This window comes from Buteo buteo, chromosome 5 (assembly GCF_964188355.1).
Source record: "Buteo buteo chromosome 5, bButBut1.hap1.1, whole genome shotgun sequence".
Lineage (NCBI taxonomy): Eukaryota > Metazoa > Chordata > Aves > Accipitriformes > Accipitridae > Buteo > Buteo buteo.
This window is the reverse complement of record NC_134175.1, coordinates 29874716-29901892: the sequence shown is the minus strand read 5'-3', so window position 1 is coordinate 29901892 and position 27177 is coordinate 29874716. Positions and strand designations below refer to the sequence as shown.

At 37.7% G+C, this 27177-nt stretch overlaps 1 protein-coding gene across 4 annotated transcripts in view; it reads right to left on the bottom strand.

Annotated features, from left to right (window-relative positions):
- Positions 1 to 26763, bottom strand: part of GPR155 (G protein-coupled receptor 155) — a 30770-nt gene extending 4007 nt beyond the window's left edge. The window contains exons 1-15 of one of the 4 annotated variants that reach the window (XM_075028418.1): positions 26473 to 26761; positions 19895 to 20400; positions 14774 to 15173; positions 13238 to 13403; positions 11816 to 11971; positions 10632 to 10715; positions 9211 to 9331; positions 7807 to 7891; positions 7635 to 7725; positions 6268 to 6517; positions 5510 to 5611; positions 3698 to 3831; positions 2113 to 2208; positions 1064 to 1128; positions 190 to 327 (exon numbers count right to left, since the gene is read on the bottom strand). In XM_075028418.1, coding sequence (XP_074884519.1) covers positions 190 to 327; positions 1064 to 1128; positions 2113 to 2208; positions 3698 to 3831; positions 5510 to 5611; positions 6268 to 6517; positions 7635 to 7725; positions 7807 to 7891; positions 9211 to 9331; positions 10632 to 10715; positions 11816 to 11971; positions 13238 to 13403; positions 14774 to 15173; positions 19895 to 20354 — 2348 coding nt within the window. In that variant the 5' untranslated portion in view covers positions 20355 to 20400; positions 26473 to 26761. Of the gene's footprint in view, positions 1 to 189; positions 328 to 1063; positions 1129 to 1163; positions 1570 to 2112; positions 2209 to 3697; positions 3832 to 5509; positions 5612 to 6267; positions 6518 to 7634; positions 7726 to 7806; positions 7892 to 9210; positions 9332 to 10631; positions 10716 to 11815; positions 11972 to 13237; positions 13404 to 14773; positions 15174 to 19894; positions 20401 to 26472 lie in introns of those variants that run through there. The other 3 variants (XM_075028416.1, XM_075028417.1, XM_075028419.1) reach the window with 3 other exon arrangements.
- Between the last annotated feature and the right edge of the window lie 414 nt (positions 26764 to 27177).

Genomic DNA, 27177 nt, shown 5'->3' with positions numbered 1-27177 from the left:
ACTTTGATGTTTCAGTGTGAGACTAGAAACATTTCTCTGTTACTGTTAAATTCTTAATCCTCACCTTGAGGTTTGAACAAATATGCCACAACAGGAATCGCCCACAGACAGATAAAACCGCATTTCATTATTTCCAAAAGGTGAGTTATAACCTTTGTAACAGGTTATATGCCCAGGGAGGAACCTTACCTTCTCCCTCTGACAATACTTTTGACACAGTGATCTCTATGATAATGAACAAACTGTTGACAGGTCATCCTGATTTCCTCAGGTACAGAGGGATCTGTATGCCCTGCTGCTTCTCTTCCTCCCCAGAAAAATTCAAGTCTTTTTAAAAAAAAAAAAAAAAAAAAAAGAAAGAAAATAAATTAAAACCAGCAAATCAACCAGAGGCATTTTTAAGGAAACTGCAAATAATAGAACGGAACTCATAGGAAGCTTGTCACAACTCTTTTACTGGTTTTGTGCCCAATACTTTATCTACAATCTTCCTAATATACTTGTATGGCCTTTGAACACTGAGAGGTTTTATTCTAGGCACAGGCAGAAGGAAAGACAGAGAGTAGTTGGGAGCCAGCTTTAGCTGCTGGAATCACACTGCAGCCAGCTAACTCTAAGTTAAAGATGGCTTTGTACAACTTACACGTCCACAGTGAAAGTGTCCATCCACACAACAAACTTGCATGAGGTTATGAATACAGGACTTTAACACAGTAATGATATAATCTGGTTCAGCATTCACATCTAAGTTTTAATTATCAGCTGAAATTATTTCTGAAGATCCCTCACCTCACTGATCCAACCACATACTTCACCATCATTTGCCAAAGATTTTGTCATAAGGGAGCCTGTGGGATTTTTGTCTTTGGGAGTCATTAGGACAGCAGTAAAAACTCATGCACAGTGAACTGCAGTTAGCTTTCCACAACTGGGAGATAAAAGAAATTTGGAAGACCAAACAAATAGAAAATAGAATACAATGGCACTGAACAGCCAATACCTTTTAAAAATTATTATCATTAATAATTAAGTTTGTAGGTGTAAGTGTACAGATTCTATTTACCTTCGCTTGAATGGTAGAATGATTAAATGCTTATCTAAGCCAAAAATACCAAAGCAAATGAAACCCTGGAGGAAAAAATATAGAAAAAGCAACGTTAAGCAAAAACTTTTGTTTCTAAAGAACAGAAATAAAATGTTAAAAACTTATTGTCACAACACATGTGAAAAGTATCCCTCATCTCTAGATACCATTCAAAATACATTTTGTTTCTGCTTTGATTTTTAATTTGGGCCTTAGAAAGACAGATTAATACATAACAGTCCATGAAACAAACTCTTCAAGAAACAGTTCAGTAAACCTAATGCTGTGACATGCCACCTGACACTTAAGGATAAACGGCTAAGCTTACATAGCCAGTTATTTAAATCTGTCTTTGAAGAACTGACTTACTGTAATTTGAATGCTAGACTTCTCTCTAGTTAATTCATTTCTCTGTGTCACTTTTGTATCAAAACTATCATTACTTGATACGGCAGTGCATCTTGTAGGTGCACCCATCCATGGATCTGTAAAACATTAGTACGTGTATTAACACTACCTTGCTTTCACGTTCATAGATAACAAAGCTACCTTGTGCCAGTTTGCACTGAAATAGGCCATGTGCAGCTGGAACAATTAAACATCTAACTGTCAGCTATCAGCCAATGGTGCTGTAACTGAAACTGAAGAGATAATAACTTAAAGCCTTAATAGCAAAAGTATCCACGTAGCCACCTTGCACCTATTTAGTTATACTGGTGTAACTCCACAGAAGCGACACCGATAAAGCTTTCTGGTACAAATAAGGCTAAAATCCTACTTTGTTTCCATAGGCATTTGGCATTCAATTGTCCTTTGTACCTTTGAAAGTGTTCATGCACATAAAAGACGTGCATTATGATAAGAAAGCTATCAAAGCAAAAGAAAAAGCTTGAGGAAAAAAAGGCAAAACAACATAAGGAGCTGGTGATTTCAGCATTGTTTGAGGACTTCAGCTTACAGTGCTTGTAACAGCATCTGCTGCAACACCCACTAACAAAGTAATTTTCAGAACAAACATTGATAAGTACCTGACCAAAATTAAAAACAGCACAGAAGAACTGCAATTCCACATATAGCCTTCCAGGCTCTTGGTTGAACAGCCACCACAAACAACTGGAAAGATTCTGTTAAGAAAAAAACCAACAAAACCCACAAGACTAATTTGATTTTTAAAAATCAAAAACACTTTCTTACTCTTCACATGCTAATAGATTCTTGCACAATTTTCACTGTCTTTGTTTAACAAATGATTCAGATAAAGACAAATCAGAGGGAATAAATACCTTAAACCATCATTGTAGTTAGGCTTAATAGCTGGGAGGAGGGAGGGGGAAGGGCTTGTTCCTTTTTAAACAAAACAATGCAAAACATAGCAGTGCAGAGGTCCTGTTCCTTTACATGTTTACACAAGGAACTTGCCTTAAGCATACTTGGGTATTCAACCTAATACAGACAATATTAGCCCTTACAAGTTTGCACTATTTGTCTTCAGGCCTGTTTAGCTGAGACCAGTGCTTTCTACATATTTTCTGCATAGTTAAGATTGTATTAAGCTGAAGCACATACCACTCCAGCTATTTTAGATGCCTGACAAGGAAAAAACCTCCAAAGTTAACCCCTTTGGGTATAAAGGCTAATTCTTTAATGTAACTGGTCTCATATCTATGTAATCATTCAGATACAATTAAAATAGAGGCTAACGTTTGGGATACCTCTTAAATACAGAAGATGTTCCATGCTAATATGTTTTTTTACATATGATACAGGAAATTTGAGAGAGGGAAAACTTCCATTCTGTAATCTAACAGAACCTGAAAAGCAACAGTAGTACTCATTACACTACATAGTTGTGCCACACTGTCCTTTGCAGTATTACATATTTGTGCCATAGTATTTTCCATTTCAAATAAAAATACTTGCACCCTAATTGTCATCCACAAGAAGTTCAGCTTTGAGAATTACATTCAAACAGAAAAAGTTGTTTCTCATCTTTGTTAAAAATTCAAATTATATCCCTAATACACAAGCAGCCACCTTCACAACTAGGATCTAGTCAGTAATGATGCTTGGCAACACCAGCTTAGCTACATTGCCTCCAAACCCCCACTAAAAGCAACAAAATTGCATTTTCCCATTTCAAGTAAAGTCTTACATCATTCGTCATTACTAAAGCACCTCAGAAATCCAAGTTCCAAATAAAAGCACGATCAGATGGAACAATTTTTGTACAGTCTCCTTCAGAATTTACTTTATATTTTTAATTGATTATTGTCTAGGGAAGAAGACTAGCTCTTGAGAAAAATGGGAAGAGGGGCAGTAGTGATTAATTAATTACCAAATGATATAATACCATTTTTTCCCTCTTTAGGGTTCTCCAGTGTGGCTTGCTCACTAACACCATCAGTCTTAACTTCCCTTTAATTTATGATGTGGCACAGAAAAATTAATTTTATGATATCCCTCTTCCAGTAAGGGACCAAATTAAAGCCTCTAATTTATTTAATGAATTGTTACATGAGTAATTGGAAGATTTTTACTGGACTGTCTACATAGCTTTCCTAAGAATCATTCCACCTCAGTGAGTTAAACAACACGGGGAGAAAAAATATTTACAGCAAACAGGCCAACAATAAGAAGTAAGCACAGCAGCACATGTCTGGCCAGCTGTTTGTCTCCAGTCTGTAGAAGCTGTTCTTCCTGAGCCAATACGCAGGTTCGAGCACTGCAATGACTCACACACTGATCAGCTGAAAAACAAACCAGAATTTTTCATTAGGCTTCTAACTTACGAACTCCATGAGCAAACTTGCTGAGTTAAATTACCTTGTAAGTATCTGTACTGAAGTCACACACACAAAATTTAATATTAGCTTTGACAATAACCTGTTCAGACATCAATTCTCAAATGAAACAGTAGTTTACATGTGCTCCTAAAATGAAGGAACTTTTTGCAACAGAACTCTTCTTTCAAAGGTTTAATGCAAACTTAGAAATAATGAAAAAAAAGCCAGTTCTCAGAATAGTTTTTAAACTTAGAATTAGTTTCTGGAATAAGTATTTCAAATATACCGTCAGCTCTAATGTTCTTACTCTGTATCTCAGCGTTGTTGAGCTCTATTTATTTCAGTTTTGTGATTGTATTTTGAACATAGTATATCAGAACACTGTCATAATTCTATCAATCAAAAGAGCCAAACACACAGAGAATGGATGCTTGTCTTCCAGCTACAGAGTTCTAAGGAATTCCGAGTACCTTCCTCTAGATGGCACTGAAAATCTTCCTGGCAAGGACATACCTAAGAATTTGCACCAGATACCTGTCATAGCAGTTCAGTGGGACAGTAGAAGGATTAGTTTTTATTGCAGCCAAAGTTACACAAGTGTATCCATTACAATTTGCTTTTACCCATTTATAGTTTTGACGTGTTCACTCAGTAGGTCGAAAAAATTTCCACTCAATTGTGAAGTATTTTCTACCTTATCTTTTAGGATAAGAAAATTAAACTGGCCTTCCTCTATCATTGGAAGACATTTTTATGATGCTTGTCTGAATTACTTAATAGATAAAATATTTGGCAGTAAGTGGAAAGCTGCATTTTGTGAGAGGAGACATAACTAAGTATGTTTCAGTGTGAAATATTTAGATTTGTTGAAAGTTATGTTGCATCCAAACAAAGCATAAGGCTATGAACTTCTTTGCTAAGGATGCAAAAAGCCAAGAAAATAAGAAAAAGAGAAAGGCTGCGCTGCAGCTAGCTTTGATTATTGAAAGTGATGTATGATGAGAATGGGCTGAGCATGCAGTTTTCCATCAGGTGCTGAACAGTCACTTTGATCCGATCCATGTTTTCCTATTTCAGTGACTCCTAAGGCCCCCTTAGTCAATTTTTTCTATCTCTCTCCCCTAGACATGAATAGTACAGCAGCATGGACACTTGATCTAATCTGCAGTAAGTCCTTGCTCCTCTAGATCTCATTCAGGTTTCTCATGCAAAACCTGTGCATGATTACAACAAAGCCTTCAAAGGCCTTTTTAGAAGACACAAGATGTGAATATGAGAATGTAAAAAAGCGTGTTTAAGTTGAAAACTTGAGGCAAAGTAGGATTATGTACTTCTCAGCATCCAAAGAAGGCAATGATGGAGAGGTAAAGTCTGAATGCTCAGAAGGGTGTGTTAAAGTAGCTTAGTGGTAAAAAAAACCCAAACCAAAACAACTGTCCATCTTGAGCACTGAAAGATTACTAATAACTATCAGGCAGAAGAAAACAAACACCTAACATATTGCCTAATGCTTGAATTTAATATAAGTTATCCAGGTAGAGTTGAGAGAACAACAGCCCAAACAGTTTCTTTGTGAGAACAACACACATAAATGTTGTGGAAGAGTTTGTAGTATTAAAACAAGGAGACACTACTGCTTTACCTGTCTCAATTGCAGGAACCTTGCTATCAACAACATTTGTCACTGCTTTGCTCTCTCTAGCACAGGACAAGTCACCATTTGTTGTTTGACAAGAACAGCAACCTATTAAGAGTATACAGTAACAGGATAGTTAGCTTCCTTCACTACCATAATTTATTTTCCAAGTATAACAATATATTCTATACAGCTTTAACTACTATGCTCAAAAATAACCCAAAAGGAGAAAGCAGATTTAATTTTTCCAATCTGCTGAGAGGGTGAATGGGTTACACTACTAATATATAGAAATATTTAACACAGCACTACCACCATGGAAGCAACACAAGTACTTTTAGCTAGAGGGAAAACATATGGTAAGTGATCAAAAAGGCTACATACAAACAAGGAGGATTAGAAACACATTGAGTAGCAATGCTCTGGCATATAATTCATTCTTAGAGAGACAATTTAGTGGGTAAACAATCTAAGACACCTAGTGGACTGCATTTATCACATCCTTATCAAGATACCACTACTTACATAAAAAACATACATATGCTTTTTTTCCTGTCTACTTCCCCCACCCTTACAGTGACAATCATCAAACTTTCCTTAGAAACATAAACCTAAATCCTAAGGCAGTTATATCTAGATTTTCTTCTGTCCTAGTGTAACACCTGAAGGTGTAAACAACTGTCCTTCTCAGGTCAGAATTAAATTTGGAACATTATTTTATTGCATCCGAGCCATTTATTCTTTTACAAATCTACTTTCTCTACCTCTTTCTGCAGATGGCTGTGCAGAAGATCCTGGAGAAGGCTGTGCAGAAGATCCTGGAGAAGGCTGAGGCACAGTGGCTGAAACTCGATTCCCCTCACTCCCTTCCACTTCAACCTCCTCCACTTGGCTACGTGGTGAGTATGGGTTCAATACCTCATAGTTCGACTCTTGCCTATTTCTGTTCATGCACATAAGTGAGATACCTGCCATCAGTATACTGATGAACAGGATCACTGCTGTGGTAATTATCTGTTAAAAGAGCAAGGAAAATACACTTAAATACAAAATAAAGGAAAATAGTTGCATATATCTGCCTTTCTAACTTCTGTAGTTTCCTAAATAACTAACATGCATCTGAATAAGACAGTTTTCTATATTTACTGCTCTTGCATCTTGTAGCACTGAAATAGCAATCAGTACATGAGACTTAACTAATTTTCCTTGCCTGAGTAACTCAGGGGGGTTTTGTTTGGGTTTTTTTTGGTTTTTTGGTTTTGGTTTTTTTTGAAGCGGGGACCCCTATTTCCCACACAATCCAAAACCATCCCCTCATCATCATCATCTTTCCCCTCAGGATCATTAGTGCTCCAGTTTAAGTTCTGTTCTGGTACCTTTTAATTCCAAAGAGGAATGCGTTCTTGTCACCCTCTGGCACAGCTCTAATTTCCATGCTTTCACCAATGGGGAGCATGCTATTAATTAACCTTTCCTTCTAATCATCTGCCATTGATACCCAGAGTCCACTCTGAGGCTATTCAATACTTGTGAAAGCACCACATGAATAATCCTGAGAGACTCATAGCCTCTTTATCCATAAGAAAGATGGAGGAAAACATGACAAATACCGATGCCAGTGTATTTTACATCCTCTGATAAGAGGAACTATTTATTGGTAAAAATGGTAGTTCATGCTCAGGGACTTTCAACCCATGATTGTGCAGAGAAGTCTCCCGCAGTGCAAGCAGTTACTGCTACACAGTTAATGTAGATTCTATCTATTACAGACTGAAAGCCATTAATTAGCTATTGGATAGTAATAGTTTTAGATAATTATCAAGTGAGCAGACAAATTAGTCACCAGGAAAAGGGCTCTGCAATTCATTACCACTCCTAATCCTTTTCTTTGGGAAGCCTACTCCCTCTTTTTCTTAGTCATAGTTGCCTAAACGTGAAGGTCCTTGTTCAAGCAAGTTTTCCTAATGGTTCATTACAGAAATACATTTTTGTGTCAATCTATAAGCATTCTATAATGATACTGTTGTTATGGTAACCTGTGCTTTGACTGAAAGCTACTTAAATAAGCAAACAGAAAACACAATTTCTCAGTAATGTATTGGAAGTGGCAGAAGTCTGAACACTTTCATACCTGATATTTTCCATAGAAAAAGGCAGAGTCAATACTAGTGTTGTTACGTTCACCAACAATTAGTAAGATTCCCACCAGAAGTGTTGGGACTCTGAAAGAGCAAAATAGGAAGAAAGTAACCTATTTAGCACGCTCCCACTAATTCTACAGGGAAACATCTGAATTAACTTACCCCCATCCAGCTATGATAATAAACCCAATGGGAATCTTTACTGTTTCTCTCTTCCTCAACAGAAACAAAGAGAAAGACAGAAAACCTACAAAAAAACAAAAACAAAAGAAATGCCTTGTTTATTATTAAAAAGGGAACTGGTAAATACAGACTCTAGAAACCCTATGATGCAACCTGCTCAATAACCAAGACATTCTTCTCCGACTTTCAAATAGTCCAAAATTGGTTTTCTAGATGTATTCTAAGAAAGTAAAATACAAACACCTATTATATTAAAAAAATCATATTAATAATGAAACATTGAAGGAATTCCAGGACATTTTATATTAAACATCCACTTATAAATGTTTAGAAAGGTTCACAAACGTATAAAAGATGTCAAGAGAATATTTAAGACACAAGTAACTACTTTCTTAAGGTATCAACAGTAGTTGTTCTAGACTGACACTCTTAATTAACCAACAAAGAACATTGTATTCTGTTACATCATTTCTTGAAACACTGACTAGCGCTTTATAAAAAGTCAATGATAAATTTAACAAAAAAGTTTTACATATTTTTACATATATAATTATACATGGGACTATCTTCTGGAACTGCCTATTCTATTCACAACTCAGAAGCTCAGCAACATTACCCATGCTGAAGCAAAGCTAGTATTTATGTTAGGCTATACTAATCATGAGCTACCTATTTCAGCTAAACATAAATACAACTTACTCCACCACAACACCACAGGAATTAAACCCTTAGACTTCTGGACTCAAGAACAGTATAAAAAGTCTCCTGAATACCCAAAGTCTCCTTTTTAATCATACAGTAAGGTTCTCCAAGCTTCTTGATGCATCTTTCAATTCTGCCTATTTCAAGTAATGCCTTCATTAATCATCTACACCTGCAGAACCCACACATTGTTTTTAGAAACTACAACTGCCAGGGGAAAAAAAAAAAAAGTTAAAGCTACTTTGGTATTTCCCTTCATTCTCTATTTCCTACTTTTTTGAGGCACAAAGTTTTAAAATCTACTTAATGCTGAATAATCAATTTTTAAACTCTGCAGTAATTAAAAATCGCCAATAAGATTTTGACTAGCTGAAGGGCAACCCACCACATTCACTCTATTTGTAATTGCTTCTGTCTCAAGAGCAGGTTCTTGTCTTTTGCTACAAGCTAGCAAGGCTGCTGTATCTAGACCTGCTCTAGGTATAACCTTCCAATAGCAGAAGCAGTGTCTGACGCTGAGCCCTGTGTTGCTAGTGCTGCAGCCTGGCACAGCTTACAGGTATGCATATTTGTAGAACTACATACAAGTGAAGGAACAATTACTCTGAATAATATAATAAAATTATTTCAGTACATTAATCTTTTATTACACTACCTAGGTTCTGCCTAGAAAAATCATACCTGTCCACAGGTAGGTACCATAAAGTGAGCTGTAGAGGAATATAAATACTAGGATCTGCATGGTGATGTCTTTCTCTTTAACAATGAAATTCCATACCACCATTCCAATGCAAGCAATAAACTGGAAAGAAAGGTAAGATGACATCATTTAAACTGGGAAAGCAGGATGACAAGAAAAACTGAACACAGTGTAATATAGCTACAATAAGCTTCAAAACTCCATCCCCAGATGCACTGGAGTGTGATTTTATGAATTAGATAGTTCCCATAGCAGCAAAGCAGTGCAGCAGTAAATTCGGTATTACAGTTATATCACTGACTATAGTACCCTATTTTCAGGAGGGGGGTTTTTTGACAGCAATTATATGGCTCAGATAAACTGAGAGTAAGGCAAGTCAGAAAAAAATATATAATCTTTATATATATATCTTATAATAAGAAAAATGTAATGCTTTTGTTAAGTATAAACCATTTATCTGAAAGAATTTGGGCATGAAGCTGAGGTCAACAGATGTTTGTTCAGCCAAAAATTATACAATTCTTTACAGTTTTAGTACTGAAGGAATCTGAAAAGATAGGCTGAAATATTATGGAAATAGTAACACAATAGTTGAAAATTTTTTTAAGATGAAAGCTAACTTTGCTGTTACAGACAAGAAGCACCTGCAACTCTCATACATGACTTTTTTCAAACGTGACTCCATGATCAGACCTCAGAGAGTTTACTATAATTTTTTTTTTAAACTACAGAACACTTCAGAAAGCACTACCACACAGATATATTACAAGCACAGACTGCTCTCACTGAATTTAACAGCAGTTGTGCAGTTGACTTTAAGGGAAGAAGGAACATGTACTTTGTATTTTTCTCTCAGTTTAAATAACAATTAAAATTAATCCAGAGCTATTTGGCTTTGCCCTTCCCTAACCACCAGCCATGCATTCCCACACCCCTTCTTTGCATCAGCACTGGCACCCATCTGATCCCTCAGCAAGCCACTTCAGGGAGCTAAACCAGCATGGGGATTAGTTTTCTATTTAGCTTCTTGAATCATGTCACCATAGAGTCGAACACATGCTGCTGCTGATCCTGGCATTGCTCACTTTCAGACTGGCATAAATTGATACAGAATTGCACTCAACAGTATTAGGCAGTAACTAAAAATATATTTCAGAAGCCACTCTCCATTCTGATTGCTTATAGTTCTGTTTGAGAACCATACTACCAGCATCAACTATCATTTTCTTCAAGGGTGTATTTTAAGGCACAGAAATTGTTTAGACGAGTCATAGATTAGATTCCCCTGCCCTCCATAGAGGGCTACAAAGATATCACTATAGAAACCAAACTTGTAAAAATGTTAAAAGTAAGACTTTAAAAAAACCAAAACTCACAAAACAGAATTCTTCTTACTACTGACCTGAGCAACAAGTAGATTTGTTGTAATCATATGAGGAAGTTGTTTGTATTTCTTACTCAGAAGAACAACAATAAGAGACCAGATCTGTAACATACAAGAAAAAATTTAATTTAAGAGTAAAACAAAACCCAGATGAACAAGATGAGTATTCTGGCAGACTATGGTGAAACTAAATATACAGCAAATCTTCTTGAAAAGTTTCTTAGCAACATGACTACTGTAGTCAGCTCCACACCATCTGATGCCAGTCCTTATGCCTCAGCAACTATGGCCAGAAAAAGCAATCCATCTTTGTGTTCTCATGATGGTGAAATATTTCCAGGAAGCACCAAGAGCTTGCCTCTAGTGTACAGAAGCCTGGTTGTTCCTCAGGACATAAATGACCACAGAGTAGCCTGGCAATTTAGAATTTAAAATTCCTCCCCCTACCCTGAATCTCCTAAAATGGTCTGTGACAGCAAGAGGCAGCATTCACTTGTGGCTTCCCTTGAGGCACAGTTTCAAGACAAGAGGACTTCAGTGAGACAACAACTTAAGAAAATTCCAACTCCCCCCAACATGGATATTTTTATTGTAAAAAAGCAAACAAAATAAACACACTATCTGTAGTGCCTATAAAGCCGAAACACAATTTATATTGGACTTCTGGATTATCAACCCACTTTTCAAGAACAGAATTTCTAGGAAAGGAATTTGGTAAAGCTAAATTAAAACTTCCAAGCGAAACATTTTAATTAATAATTATTAATACTTCATTAAATAAATATTCACTGGCACTTCTGGAACTGAAGTTTGTACGCAGCCTCCATTACTGTGATATCCAAGCACCTCACATGGCTTGATGTAATTATTCCCTGTGGTGTAAGCTAGTACTGTTATTCCCCCACACCCTGTTATTTAAAAAAAAAAAACAAAAACAAAAAAAACCACCCCAAACTAAAAGGACAAACTTTTAAGCCCTGCACTAGTGCTCTAATTCACTTACCCACCTTTCTCTACAGTGCAGCTTTCCAGCTGACCCACTGCTAAATCAAGAAGATTTTTAACTCCTTCCTCATCCTTCTGCAACAGGATACGACAAGGAAACATGAGTCTCATCTTACCATGACTCAATTTGCTGCTTATGTACTAAAACTACCCTGACATGACAGTGTGCTTTTGTATTTCAATTCATCAACACCTACCAGAGAAATGAGGCTGACAATACTTATGTCAAAGCTAACATTTTGCAGTGCAGATGCCAGTGGGTTGGGATCCATAGATGGAATGGTCAACAGCCATGCAGAAACATACATAATAGGTGCAGACACAAAAGTGCTTATCACCATGCCTGAGGTAATCTGCAAAGAGTGAAACAGAAACAAAATCAGAGTTAATCAGATCTCAAGCCAAATAATCTGTTTCCAGAAATACAACCACTGGCAGAATTGTACCTTTGAAATAAACATACATAGACCTTTAACAAATCACCGAGTTGTTTCTATAACAAATTATTTAGAATTTGAGCCAGAAAGTATCCATTTTATACATACAGTGAAACTGAAAATTTTAACAAGCTTCTAAAACAGTAGGAATAGAGAGTTCCCTGCTGCAAATTCTTGCAGAGCTTTTTCATGGGTGTCAAATATACTAATGACTACAGTCTAGGGGTGGATTTACAATGTCACAATTTACTTTTGGATGCAAATATTCACACCGTAAATAATTAAGAAAACATGTAGTTATGCAAATACTAATATGCACTAATTCATGAGCAGCCATATATATTTACATTTAAGTGATTCCTATTTTGGCTTCCCATTGTCTTTCTGCTTTCTAGAATTTGCACAGTGATGGCAGTGTGAATTGATACTCATACTACAGATCTCTGTTTTAAAGAAATTTCCTGAGTTTTTTTGGGCTCAAGATTTTATCTTGTAAGGTTTACTTTTAGTGTCCTCTTTTTTTTTTCCCCTTTTCTTAAAAAAAAATAAACTAAACAAACCAAAAATAGGTAACATTAAAAACAATGGAATTCAACAGGAATGTTTTAATGTCACTTCAAGAGGAAGAAAGGAAACAGTTACAAAATTTGTATTTTAAGTTGAAAAGATAATTGATATCCTCTACTATAAAAAAAAAGTAAAACGCATTTCTATCGCAAGATTTAACTGAAAGGCAACACAACAGAATCAGTTAAAGCATACGTTCTTCCATAAATTTTCAGCATTAATCTAACACTGTTCTTACTGAAGTCAGTAACATCACTTAAGTATTTTCCTACAGATAAGGTCTTTTGAAAAACAAACAAACAAACAAACAACAAACCCACAACAAAGATACAAGTTCTTTAAATATAAAGTTATCCAAGTTCTTCCTACTAGAGTCACAAATAAGAAAAGTATGAGGACTTATTTATGAACATGTACAATCAAGACACTTGAGACATCAGGAAATAATACTTTGCTTAATTAATAATCTGAAATATAATCTACCTTTGAGATCTAGGGAGTACAAGTAAATCTAAGGAGTCTACACTACAGAAAAGCCTACTCATTTATTTAAGTATTTCATCAATAAAATTAAGCTCAAAGTTAGTATATGTTTGGGAAAAGCTAAATACATACAATTCCTACTTCCATATTAAATTGACTTGCAAATATTGCGACACCAGGTGCTGCTGGAAAAACTCCGTAAAGAAATGCATAGTTTGATAAACTGGTGTGGTTGACTATGCTGTCACTCTTGTCCAAGAGTTCTACCATTTCTCTACAGAGAAATGGCATCATAAGTCTGAAAAGAGAAGGAAAAAAGTAATTATAAAAATATTACTCAAGCTATAGCAATAGACTCTTCTTTACTCAGAAAATGAACCAAAAGGAAAATTGAGGTTTGTTTGAATCCTGTTTATGAAAAGCAAAATACTGACATCACTCTGAATGACTGCCTTTACTGTTAACGTGACATTTACCAGCTGATTAAAAATTTTGTCACCAATTAAACCAAAAAAGCCCACAGACAGAAAAAATGGTAAACGTGACAACAAACTCTGGGATATAAGCACATTCTCTGATTATACAGACACATTCTTTGTATAAACCTCAGATTCAGAGAGGTAAAATATAAAAAAAAAATCCCTCATTTTTCAACTGTTAAAGTAATAGTAGCTATAAGCAGTCAGCAGCTTTGAAATTTAGACCACCTTTCTGCAAGCTGTCTGAAATACAACAAGGGCTCAAGCTTAAGTATCCCATTCTGAAAGTTTTGGCCAGCAAAAAAAACCCTGCATCAATGCTATTTTGTTCGCCTTTAGCGATAACGCAGATCTCGCATAGACTCACTATGTAAGCCTTACACAGGCTAATTACATAAACTCACCAGCAGAGCAAAGTGGTAACATTAAAAACTGTTTTTTCCTCATGTTCTAACAAAATTTGTCATTGAGCTGGTTTACAAACTAGGTCCTTACGTTTGCTAGTTAGTTGTACTGATACTCAAATGCACTTTCAAATTTTACAGCATAAACTTAACCACCAAACAATCGTGCTATTATGTTAATTGCAGGTCTGTAGCAAATAAAAATATTTTGTTCACCGGTAGCTGAGATATATTCAAGGGAAGATAATGATGGCATAATTTCTAAATACAAATTGTCACTTATTCATGCTTAAAAGTCAGTTTAAGGGTGTAAAGCGATCATTTTTAAGCTCTTCCAATATAGCAGTTTCAAAGATTTATAGACAAAGCAAGGAAAACCAAGTAATTTAGAGATGTATTGTGTAATCCAAAGAAAAGACAAATACTAATAAAATAATAGTTAAACTCACATTTGTCTAACTATTTAACTGGTAAATTTTAAATTAAGCTAGTAATTCCCCAAACACCCAATTTGTGACAGATAACCTGCAGGCAGTCCACAAAGCCACAGCACCCCTAATTTTTTTTCTCTGCAGAGCCTGCTAACAGGTCTGGGGTCTGCTAAATTTCCTTTAGAAGTTAAGAGTTGTGTGCTACCAAAGAGTTTGGTAAGCACTCACCCAGAATACTGGAAGTGAAACATACTATCACTATAGTGATTTTGGGAAAAAAGCCACCTGACCAGTATATTCAGAGCTTAAAACATCTAGAGAACAAAATTATAGAAGTACATAAATCAAACTTACAGTTTAGCTGTGATGAGAAGGATCAGTGCAACAAACATACCCTTTGTCAGTTTTTTTGTTTGTCCCACCATAGTTAGTCCAAGGTAAAAAAGTGCGGAGCCAGAAAATGAACTGCCCAGTCCGTCAAGAAAGTTTTCAAGGTATTCAGGAATTTTCTGGCCAAGAATAAAGTTTGAGGCAATTCCTATGAAGACCATGAATACAATTGGGTTCTGCAAAACTCGAAGGAGTGCTAGGCCCACTATTTTGATTTTGCTGTGTGACACAGTGCGGTTATCCCTCCACTTCTGGATTTCACAGAAGATAAACCCCAAAGGGTTTAGCATCATAAGAGATATTGGAGCCACTAGGTAAATGTACTGGAGATACTCTGGGTAAGTGGTTTGATATAAAGCTTCAACTAGAAGACAGGAAATGAAAAGTGATGAGTGATAACATTTCAGTACAAAAATACATTAATATTGAAATTAAATTTTGCTGTCTGAAAACTAGAGAAAAATTATTTAATAATCCTTCAGAAGTAACTGCATTTACAATCAATATAAGATGATGTAGTAAGAGAAGAGAAGTATGCCAAATCACCATTAGGCCACAGTCATCTAATGAACACATTAAAGACCAAAGACTAACTATCCAAAACTATTTAATGATTCTACAAATATTCAACATTTCCAGAAAAAAAGAAAGAAAACAATATAGCAATCCCATGCACCCTTTGAGTCATCCCAAATGCTGAAAAAAAATTGGGTTTAATCTGAATTGCTTTTCCTCCCCAGAAACATGAGAGCTGTGGAGAATTAAATGCACCTTTGCAGGACATAAGTTTCTTCTCATCTTAGGGGAGTTTCACATCTCTGGAATTTAACCAGTTTTCAGTGGGTAAGTCAGGTGTGATCTTTCTACATTGATTCAATACAACACAGCAAAGCAACAACCAAATAAAAAATACACTATCATATAATTATTAGTTCATTCTGTGGGACTAGTCAGGACAAGAGTTACCGCTGTAGTTCTGGTCCCTCAAGGAACTTTAAATCACAAGCATTTGTTTTCATTGCTACTACATACTTTCGAGTCAAGGTAGAATTGCTTCTTATTTCAAGTTTGTACTAACAGCACTTCAAAAATCATGAAAAGACTCTGGAAAGATATACAAGATTCCATTCTAGGGTGAATTAAAAAAACCCAATGTTTTTAAAGCAGGATGTTATCTTTAACCTGCCTTATAATGTTATTATTTCAAGTAATTTTCAGAAATACGCAAAGTAATGCTTTCCATTTTAGTTTTTCCTACCCTAGTTAGAGAGAAACACATTTTTTTCCCCAGGCAGAAGTATCTTAATATGCAGGTGCCTTCTACTTGTACTACAAAGAATATTAAGAAAAGGAAGCACTATTGCATAAATACACCTACTAGACCTTTCTATGGGATAACTTAGCACTCAAAGTACTAAATAAAGTTTAAGATCACTAAACAGCCAACTGTTGCAAGTATTTCCATTTCTCCGTATACTAAACCTGTTCTGTTTCTGAAAAAGTTTTCCCTTGTGACTACGTTTTTCAAAATCCAAAAGATTTTTACCTTCATATTATTCAAGCATCTGGAATGACAGGATCTACTAAGTGCTAAATCAGCACTTACTGTAAACAATCTCCTCCTTAGACTGAATAAACTGACATTCTCAATTAGTTGATTTCCAATATATAAGAAAAGGCACTAAAGTTGCTTTTCCTCTTACAGGCCATGATTAAAGAACATATACAAGAGCTACCTGTCCTAAAATCCTGAATAAACTGCTGAACAGAACTACCAACCTGTGCTTAGTTACCACATTTAACAAGCCAGTTTTAAGCACTAAATATATTCTGATAAATAAAACCACTTTAAACAGCTGGACACTTTTTAAGTAAACTTTTTTCTAAAACCTCAAACCTTAGAGTGATGTTTTTATCCTCCTTTATACAGAATGCCCATTTCAATCAAATGCAGTTCAACATGAGTCACATGTAAATAATGCCCGAGTGAAAAATGTAATAAATCATTATTTTTTGGCAAAGTGAAACTGTATACTTAATACAATATATTGAGGTCTATAAGTACTTTAACTGATTTATGAAGTCATAATGCATTTTCCTGAGTAGCAAAAAGTGGAACCAATGTAGATTACTGAGTCAGTGGGTGGAAAAAAAAATATAAGAAAACACTCTTAAGGAATCATTAAGATAGTGAAAATAATCCACAACTATCTCTGATGAAAATTTTTCTTTTTATTTAAATCAAGGTGCCTGCTTGCTGATCATAACAAAAAATTGAAATCAAAGATACTTTAATACTTTAAAAAAAAAATTAATTCTCCACATCCCAGCTGCTCAAAATTACATATAAATCACACACTAGTTCATGCTTAATACAATTAGCACCACTAAAGTCATGGTAACTGAGCCATCATCCCCACAACACTTCTGCTATACCTGTGCTTTAACAATACAGCACAGGAGTAGATGAAGCTGTTCTGTCAGAGTTGTATCATCTCACCCAGTAATAAAAACCAAACAGACAAAGCTTTCATCATAGTAATTCTATCTGTGTCGGGGGTGTGCTAGTAAACCTCTGTAACAGTTGTTTTTCACCCCAACACTAGTTTGTAGTGTAGAAGTATCACAACAGTGCTTAGAGAAAAACAGAGTGGTGATCTTTGAAAATTTAACCTGCATTTTAATTTTCCTATGTGCAAATCTTTGTTAAACAGCAAAAAATAGCACAGCGGTTATTAAAAAAATTACATGGGATGAAAGCTCAGGACATTATTTATTTAAGAGTTCAAACTGCCTTTTCAAATAATGTTATTATAATACACAGATTTGTCAATACTGATTTTTTTTCCCTTATAAATTTCAACTGAAGCAGCCTTTAAAAATTTATTTCCTTTAAAAGATCAGGTTTTGCTCAAAACACTACCTATCATCATACATAAAAGGAATAAGCAAGACATTCTTTGTTGCCCAGTCCTGCAAACACTTCAGAGAAGCCACTAACAGTAAAAAGTTTGCACTCGTGACAGTGTGAACCAAACACTGGTGAAAATTTGGGGGTGGGAGAAGGGAAAGGACAGGATAGGAAATAAACAGCTCTAAGAAATAAACAACCCTTAAGCATCTACAGTCTTGCATTAAGTATTCCAGTAAAGTTCTTAATGAACTAAATGTTGTGAATTTGGCCAGATTGTACATAGAAAAAATATGAATCACATCTCATAAATAATGAAATACTTGAAGAAAATACATGTAATCTGACAAGAAAGTAATTCAATGCAGAAAGAATGTTTTAATTAGAAGGATACAATGGAAATATGTTCAGACAACCTCAAAATAGAAAAAAGAGAAACCCTAATTGGCATTTTAATTCAGTACCAAGAAACAGAGACGTAATCCTCACAACCCTATTTGTGATATACTTCTGATTTATCTCAAGAGGAATAAATCTCAGGAGATGCAACTGAGGGAAACAGGGTATTTTCATCCAAGGAAGAATTTTTCTATATTTTATGCATATCCAGCAAATTTGAAGAGACTAAGAAAGATTCAAGATTGTCCTGAGCATACTGCCCTGGAATAGGGAGAAAGAAACTGCCAACTCCTCAAGTAATCTAAAATACAGAGCTACCTGATGTTACGTATAATCTGGAATTGCATGTTTAAGCTTCTCTTTTGTAACTGTATTTTCAATTCTGTAATCAAGTAACTTGCTTTTTCCTTTGCTAGAACAAACTTTCTTTCTTTTTTTGTTCTTAACCTTGTCTAGATGATGAGTGATCTCGAGTGAATTTGAGAGGCACAGAGTACTTTCTCTTCAGGGAGCAGCAAACAAATAAAACAGTCCAGGCATCCTCTCCAAATGCCTTCCACTCAAGGTGTATTTTGAAGATCCCAATACCTGCAGTGTGCTTTCCCACATCAGCCACACAGGTCAGCCTGGGAAGAGGTAGCACTGGAAGCTACACTGACACAAAACAGCCTCCCAAGGCAGGTAAAAAGCACTGCAATTCAGACAGTAGCAGGTGGGAGAAGCCTGCTACAACTCCAGATCGTCCTAAGTATCACAGTATGCATGGCTAAAAGCATATTAACATACCATTAAGAAAACCTATAAAAAGGAAAAAGAAAAAAAAATCTTGCTTATCAAAAGGGAAGCAAATAATAGTCTTGCAGATTGGGATAAAATAATTTAATAACTGATGTTGCTTGGAATTCAGAATATAGGCTTACAAGAACAAGACTACACATCTGTACAAGTTATACTCTTGAATGCCTCTCTGTGTTTTGTTTGTTTGTTTTTTAGCTCCACTGGACTGGTGGTTAGTTATGCACCCCAAGAATGATACCACAGCCACATAAAATTCCAATTTGATACACACAAATGCAAGTTACCACAAATCACACAGCAATCTTGCTTTTAAAAGACTGACTTCTTCCAAGACTATATCCTAAAGCATGTCTACTGGCCACAGTAGAATAAAGATTAAGGGATAAAACATAATTGGCTACATAAATAGTGTTAAGCAGCACAAAAATTAGAGGTTTCTTCTGAACAGATTTAAAGTCTGTCACACACACTCCACAACCAGTAGGCACCAACATTATGGCTGGATGTTTTCTTTCAGCTAAACTAAGAGGTAATGCCAAATCAGTAAAAAACCCACTACAGCTATTTCAGAGGCCAGAGGTACAGGCTCATACTTTGCAAAGCAAGGAATTTTGGTCTTGAGGGAAACTCTGGCAATTTCCCATACAGAAAATTGCCTGCAGTAAGTGTAAGGTAATTTATACCAATTTTGAAATTTTATTTTAAATACTTTTTATTTTTAATCTGATTTACTTTAACATGACAAGATCATATAGACAATGGTAGTTGAATTGTTTTAAATCCTGTCTCATTCACACCAGCTGGCAGTTTTCTTCCCTTACTAAAACGCACATGGTCTGAGGTCAAGAAATGTGACTTGAGAAATGGCTTCGATAACTCATAACTTCAGTTCAGAAGTCAATTTCAAACTATGGAAAAATAAAAGCAAACATGTCTAGAACACTGAAAAATAATTTTAAAGAAGAAAGCATACTTACCTATTGGATATCCCAGTGCAAAGTCATTGCTTTGTGTAGCAAAAATAGGGAACAAACCTGCTTTGCTAAATCGATTCTCTGGACTGGCTACCAACAATGTTAAAACGCAGACTAAGAAAAACACGGCAGCTTTGGCAACTAAAATACTGTACAGGAAGGACCAATTCACATTAGAAAAGTTAAGTACCACCATGTTTTTGAACAGTAGGGCTGGGAGTGCAAAACGGGACACAAAATTTCCCAGTCCTTTGGCCTGAGTTGATGTAATAATGTTGGCTCTTCCAGCTACGTAGCCACAAAGAATTATTCCAAAGCATTCTAACAGGGCTGGGAAAAGCCTGCTTATTGACATAGAAGGAGTACCGCCAGTGGTATTGAATCCAACTTGTCCAGGCAAAGGAACAGACATATTAGCTGAAGATGAGAGGTTCTTTGCATTGAAGTCTGAATAGCTATCCATTTTCTTTGATCACCTCTTCCAAAAAAAGAGCATGAGATGATCTCATCTGTAAAAGAAATAAAAGTATTTGTTTATTAACTTCCAGAGCTGTGTTTGTGAATATTTATGGTATTAGGCTTGCTAGCAGAAGAGTTTACACTTACAAGTGCATTACAAATAAAGAGAGACAAATAATAAGTAACTAAAGAGAAACAACTCTGAGAAAGAAGAATGCTGAAAAATCATTCCATACACACATAATCTTCACACAACTCCACGCAATTCAAAAAGACAATTGACAGAGGCCAAAAATCCCCAAAGAAATTTGAGGGTAACGCTAAAATATTAAAACTAAATGTAGATTGGGCATTCAAAATGCAAAAAATCCATTGGAAGGAAAGGAGATATAACAAGGATGGTTTTGTTATTATTCTAGGATCTAAACATCATTTAGAATAAATTACAAACTTTCAGCACTTTCCAGTCCTTTCAGAAAACAGCAACTGCTAAATTCTCAGTGTATATTCCTCACTTTCCCAGACTACCATTACAAGCCTAGTTAACTCTCCAACAGAAAAGCACAAGACTCTTTACATACTCATTAGCAGCTTGTAACTTTCCTTACCTTCTCAGCTCCCTGTCAATTCCCAACTACAATGATCACATACTCTGCTTTCAACAATCAAATTTTAGTTTTCTTTTCTAACACCTTTTGTTTGCCCCAGGATATCTTATCTCAGGTCCTCCCTAAACCATGTCATACTTGGTTCTTTTTCCTTCACAATAAAAACACACTTCGAACTCCAAATATCAAAATCCCATCCTTGACCTCTCTTTAACTAACTGCTGTTCACCTCTGCTTTATGCATAGTTGGGAGTCATCCTTCACCTCCATCTTTATATCCTATTTAATCCAGGTTCTGCCCCTGAAACAATTCTTACCAAACTCCTGAGAGGCCAAAATCTTCTTAAACTCTCAGAATTGGTGTTCCATCTTCATCCTTTGTGACCATCATACACCTTTATCATAATCATCCTCCTCTTGAAATTTTGCCTTTCCCATATCTTTTGTAATTACAGTGCCTCCTAATTGTCCTCTCATCTCTACTTGTTCCTATAACATTTACATGGGAGGATCCCTCTAAATTTCTGTGGGTGCTGATAGGGCTCCTTCCTTGTTCCTCTTTTGTCTCCCTACGTCCTCTGCCTGTGTATTTTCATAAGCACTTACTTGACTACAAGAAGATGACTCATAGATCTCTCTAACCAGACCTATTTTCTTCTGTTAAAACTATCATTTCAGTCTATCTCCAAGATCTCTTTTGTGAATATCCTGCTGTCAAGTCCAATGAGCCTGAAACTGTCCTCCTACTCTCCCCAAAAGATGCTCCCTCAGTTACTCTGTGCCGTGTTTCTATTTTGCTAGAGGCGAGTGACAAAGGTTACAAAATCCTCTCATTTGGAGGAAATGCAAACCTGCTAAACTTGTATTCATCTATAACTCTGTTGCAAGGAAAATCTTTGCAGTCTATCAGTATCAGTTCTTTTTTTTGTACATCCTTCCACAGACGACCCTGCACATTAAAACCCACTTGGTTTCATTTTCTTTTACAGTATAAGCTTATGCCCTCTTAATCTTTTACAGAATAACAAGAGCCCTTACAAGAACATGAGCGCCAAGCAAGGAAGATAAATTTGAACAAAAATTGTAGCTTCTCCACTCTGGCACAAAAACATTTGGCAAGGCCCTCTCTACCTTCAGGAAAGATTTAGAGATCGAATCATCATATCCCTCTTCAAGTTTGTACCTTGCTTTGTGCAACTTTGACCTCTCCCAACATTTCAGTATCATGTGCTAATGATAGACTTTCCAGTTGCAAGGAATCCACATATGACACAGTGGCCAATAATCTAGTTAATCACACTACTGCTTACCCATATTCCTACATACAATTCTTTAGGACCATAACAGTGAAATTTAAGTATGCGTTAAATTAAGTACTTATGTACAACAGATACGTCTTGTGACTCCTGATATTCACTTGTTACCAGCGATCCCCCTTGAAAGGGCTGACTATAACACAGCAGGTTCTATATGCAAGTAGACATGTAAAGTCTGCAAATCAGATGAAGAGAAAGGACAAATACACAGGTATTCATCAGTCAATAGCAAGGTCTTGCCAGAAACAGACATGGCTTTGGTGATACAGCTCTGAAACATGTGTAGTCCATCAGCTAACTCTATGTATAAAATTTTGACATGACTAAATCCTAAAGTACTCTGGAAAGGAAGTCAATATAACTTACCCCACTCTGTAGAGATAGAAAATAAGGGAAAAGTGAACTGATTTGCTCTAAGCCATTTAACATATCAGTGGCAAACCTGAGATTCCCAATTCCCAAACCAGTCCTTTGGAGAGCATAATGGCTAGATCTGTGCAAATTAACAACTGGTTTAAGAGTCTTCCCAGTCTCTTTGTATCCTACCTGCAGGGAATAGAGAACTCATAACAGCCAGGTAAATAAGCAAATATATCAAGTCAGAGCAAAGGTGAGATCTTGTATGCTCTATTTCAGACCCTGGCATCCAGCATACACGTATTCATTCACATGTAGCACAAACTCTTTGACTGATGACTTTTATTTACACCTGAGCCTTTTAGTAAGCACTCCTACAGTGCTGTTGTAATTTATCTGGGCTGAGCAGCTGCATCATCCAAATCTGCCCAGTAGCCTTGGCTACCTCTTCTCCTAAGGAAAATGAGTCTCACTCCAAATAGGGCTTATTTTAAAGGTTGTATTTTTCTGATGTTATAGATGATACATTCACCTATATGTATTTGGACCAGGAGCTCAAAGCATTACCTACTACAGAAAGATAGAAAAACTTTCAATAAATGAAGCAGACAACAAACCATTTCTTCTACTAGCAAAACTTAAGGAAGCTGTTGGGATTTGCAAAATGTCTAAAAGAGGATCAGAGACAGATTTCCAACACTGAATTCTTGAAAGAAGCCAGCCACAGTCTACATTAGCTGCAAGGTGAAAAGCACGTTTTTGGCACAGCCCCACCTCAAATTCTTCAAGCTTGCAGCACTGCATAGAGGTAAAGCTCCTGGCAATGCAACATGTTCAACCTACTCCCTGCTCTGTTGAGGTATTTTCTTCAGCAGTAAGATAACTGTGATGCTTTTTTTAACCAAATGCAACATTCGGTCTGTAGCAGAAGTATATTCTGGCTGTATCTATCCCTAAATTCTACTATTCCTTCTCATCCCCTGTGCCTTCCTACTCAAGGCTGTATCTTTTAACACTGTGTCAAAACCAGTGACAACATTTATTTTCTGATATTCTTACTCACAAAAGCCACAGTCTACATACAGTTATACAGTGGGGAGTTATATAGTCTTTTACCACTATAACATCTCCTTCCTCTCTTTCTCTCCTGAAAAGTGGTTTGAGCTGTCCAGGCTTTTTGCTTGCACAGACTAAGCCTTCACAGGCGAGACTATCAATATAGCTACACAAGCCCATACTTTTAAACCAAAATTGTGCCTAAATTAATTAAACACCTCTCTTGCCTCTGTATTAAAATTACTATTTCTCCTCATAAAATCACTACAAGTGCCCTTGTCCCCATGTTATAATTCAGGACTTAAGTAAATATGCAGAAGACTGACTCTCTAGTTGTATCAGTCAGCAGCTAAATCCCATATCTTCCTCACTACATCAAAACTGACATGGATATACACCCACACATCCTAAAACCGTCTTTACAAAAGTGCCACAAATATTCCTGCAGCCTTCCTTCAGGCTATCTTGACCTTGAAATTCACTACAAGGGACCCTGTAAAGTCAGTCAGGCCCAATTTTTGGTGAACAACATGAGTTTCAAAGACAGAAACTGCATCACAGTAAAAGCTGCTACTGGCACTCCTCCAAGGGCTTTGAACGTGAATCATCTCTTCAACTCCAGAGATGCGCACATCCCAAAACATTCACATTTAACACAGATTTTTTTATTGCAGAGCAGTGGGCATTTTCCAGAAATGCAAGTTTTTGCACAGCGTGCTGCTTAACGCAGTGAATACATCTCTCATCCCCTTTTGCTCTATAGGATACATGCATCTACATAACTGTTGTGAGATTATGTAATGACTAATCGCAGATTTAACATACAGCCTTATCACACCTGGGCCTTAACTCAAGCTAGCATCTCACATGAGCGAAAATGTCTTCAATTCATAGTTCTTAATGAAATCAAAGATATTGATCTGATGCAAAACCAGAACCTTATATATTCTACCAGAAACTCATCTGTTCTTATAGTAGATGTAACAAATTGACTAGTCAAATGACACTAAAATAAGGAAATATAACACAGTTCCAAAGGAAAGCACTTAGCTTTGACTCCATAGGACATATGATCTGTGGTTATCCCTTCAGGGATTGAGGATTGAGATTTCAATCTTTGAAAACTCAGCTACAGCTGCATTGTTGGGAACTGCAGGCCAGTAAAGACAAAGCTTTTAGGAATAACACTGCCCCATCTGCTGTCAACTGTGTCAAGCATACCTGCTTGCAGCCACATGGTCAGCTTGCATTTGTAAGGAAGGACAGTACAGCCAGCACGAGAGGAAGCCTGGTATGAAGACCAACAATAGACAGAGAGCAAGGAACAAGTGCAATTTACAATTCCCTTGAAACAAACTGGAGCACTGATATTTGCCCACTTCTCTCATAGGTTGTCAATATTTGTAAAGTGTTAAAATTCACCAGACCAGAAACTCAATTCTCCAGCAGCTGTGAGTTAAGCAATGTTAGGTTCCTCTCTGAGTACTGAAATAGAGTAGTAGTCCCCTTTTCCAGCAGGAAAATCCCTTTCATCTTCTTTTTTAATGAAAGTTAAAGATGGTATGAGAGAATAGAAGAGATACCTCAAGGCACATCATCTCTCTGGTCTCTCGCTCTCAAGCTTTCAGCTGGTAATCACTCTCAGGATAATTCTGGTGACACTGGCAAGGCTGTGCATGTTGTTCATAAATAATATCCCACAACGTGACCTCATTTCCTACTTTAATGCAATGTAGAAACATCCCAAGGATGACACATTATTTTATTCAGGAGGCTGAAAGTGGAATCAGGGCAGGAAGGGTTACCATTTGCAGCAGCTCTAGCACCTCATTCTCAGTTCAGGTAAGAATGTACCATATGCATTTTCATGTAAAAGTTTGTACAGTAAGTCAAAGAGGAAGCAACTTTAGAGAGTTACAATGATAAAATTAAGTGGGAAGAAGTGATTACTGTGGTTCCTATTCTTGCAAGTTAACCGCAATTTTTACTTTTCTCTTTACTGGGCTAAGAAAGCAGATAGAGGACAATATTGTAACAGCAATTAACCAAAGAAGTGGGCCACCCCTACCTTGAAATCCAGACAGTGTTGCAAGAAATACCAGACCTTAAGTGTCTCTGAGCAGTTGTCTCTCAAGATCACACTTCCTTTTTCAGTTTTTTTTCTACGCTGTCATTACAAGAAAGCACCTGGACAGCAGACAAGCGGGGGAAGCCGCGTGTACAGCAAGCCCGGCGAAGCCGAGGCCTGCCCTGAGCACGCGACTGGCAGAGCTCACAACGGCAACGCTTACAGCTACATCAAAATTTGCCAGTGTGGGTGTTCAGACAAGACCACATGAAGCAACAGTTGCCAACAGCACAAAATGTAGAGCCAGAAAAACAAATGGAAAACATACTTCCCCTTAATTTTCAATTAGGCTCATCTTAGGGCTTGTAAACAGATAGCTAGCTTCTGATGCAAACAGCAAAACATTCTTCAAAAGAGATTCTATTTTATTGCTAGCACCCCTTAAAAAGCACCTCACTTACCCCACTTGCCAAATAGGGATGAAACATCCTTTGACTTATGGTGAGAAAGCCACAACAAAACAAAAACCTCTCACCTGCCCCTTTCTTGCCCATCACTGCTCTCTCCCTTCCACAGTCACCCCAGCTACCAGCGAGCACACAGCATTTTCACTCAGAAACACCCGAGAGAGAGAAAAAAATAACAGCACTGCCCTGTGTGACAGCTACCTCGCTAGAAAATAAAGCCAGAAGTCGGGGGAAGGAGCGGGCAGCTTACCTACTTAGCTTTTGGTAGGCGCCTCCGCACAAGGGTACGTATAGAGGATTTGTACTCTGCCAAGGTGAGAACCTCTCCAAGGCCGAGGCCGCCGGTACCGAGGCCCGAGAGGGGAGGGGAGGGCCGGCCCGGCCCGGCCCGCCCCAACCAGCCCGGCACTCGCAGCCGGCTCGGCACCCGGCGGGGCCGGCCCCGGGGGCCTCCGCCCCGGGGGGGGCGCCGCTGCCGCGCACCGCCCCTCGCCCAGTGCGCCGGAGGCCAGGCCCGGGCCGGCGCCCAGCCGCGCCGTGCAGGGCCCGCGGGCGGGCTGCGGGCGGCCGGGGGCGCGGGGCTGCGCGGCGGACGCCGGCAGGTGGGAGGGATCAGCCGCAAGATGGCGGCGGCGGCGAGCGGCCGAGCCCCTCAGCCGGCGGGAGAAGCCCTCCGCGGCGGCGGCGGCGGGCGGGAAGGAGGGAGGGCGGCCCGGGCGCGGCGTGTCCCCGCCGCGTCCTTTACCCCGAGGGCTTCTCCCGCTCTCGGGAGCCGCCTTCCCTGGCGGGAGCGGAACAAGCTCCCGCCGCCTCCGGCTTCTCCCCGGGGCAGACCGAGCTCCTTGCCGCCACCTGCCCTCAGCCGGGCCCAGGCCCCGGTCCGGCGGCGAGGCGCTGCCTCCCCGCGGGGGTGAGGAGGCTCGGGGCAGAGCCTCCACTCACACGCGGGGCAACC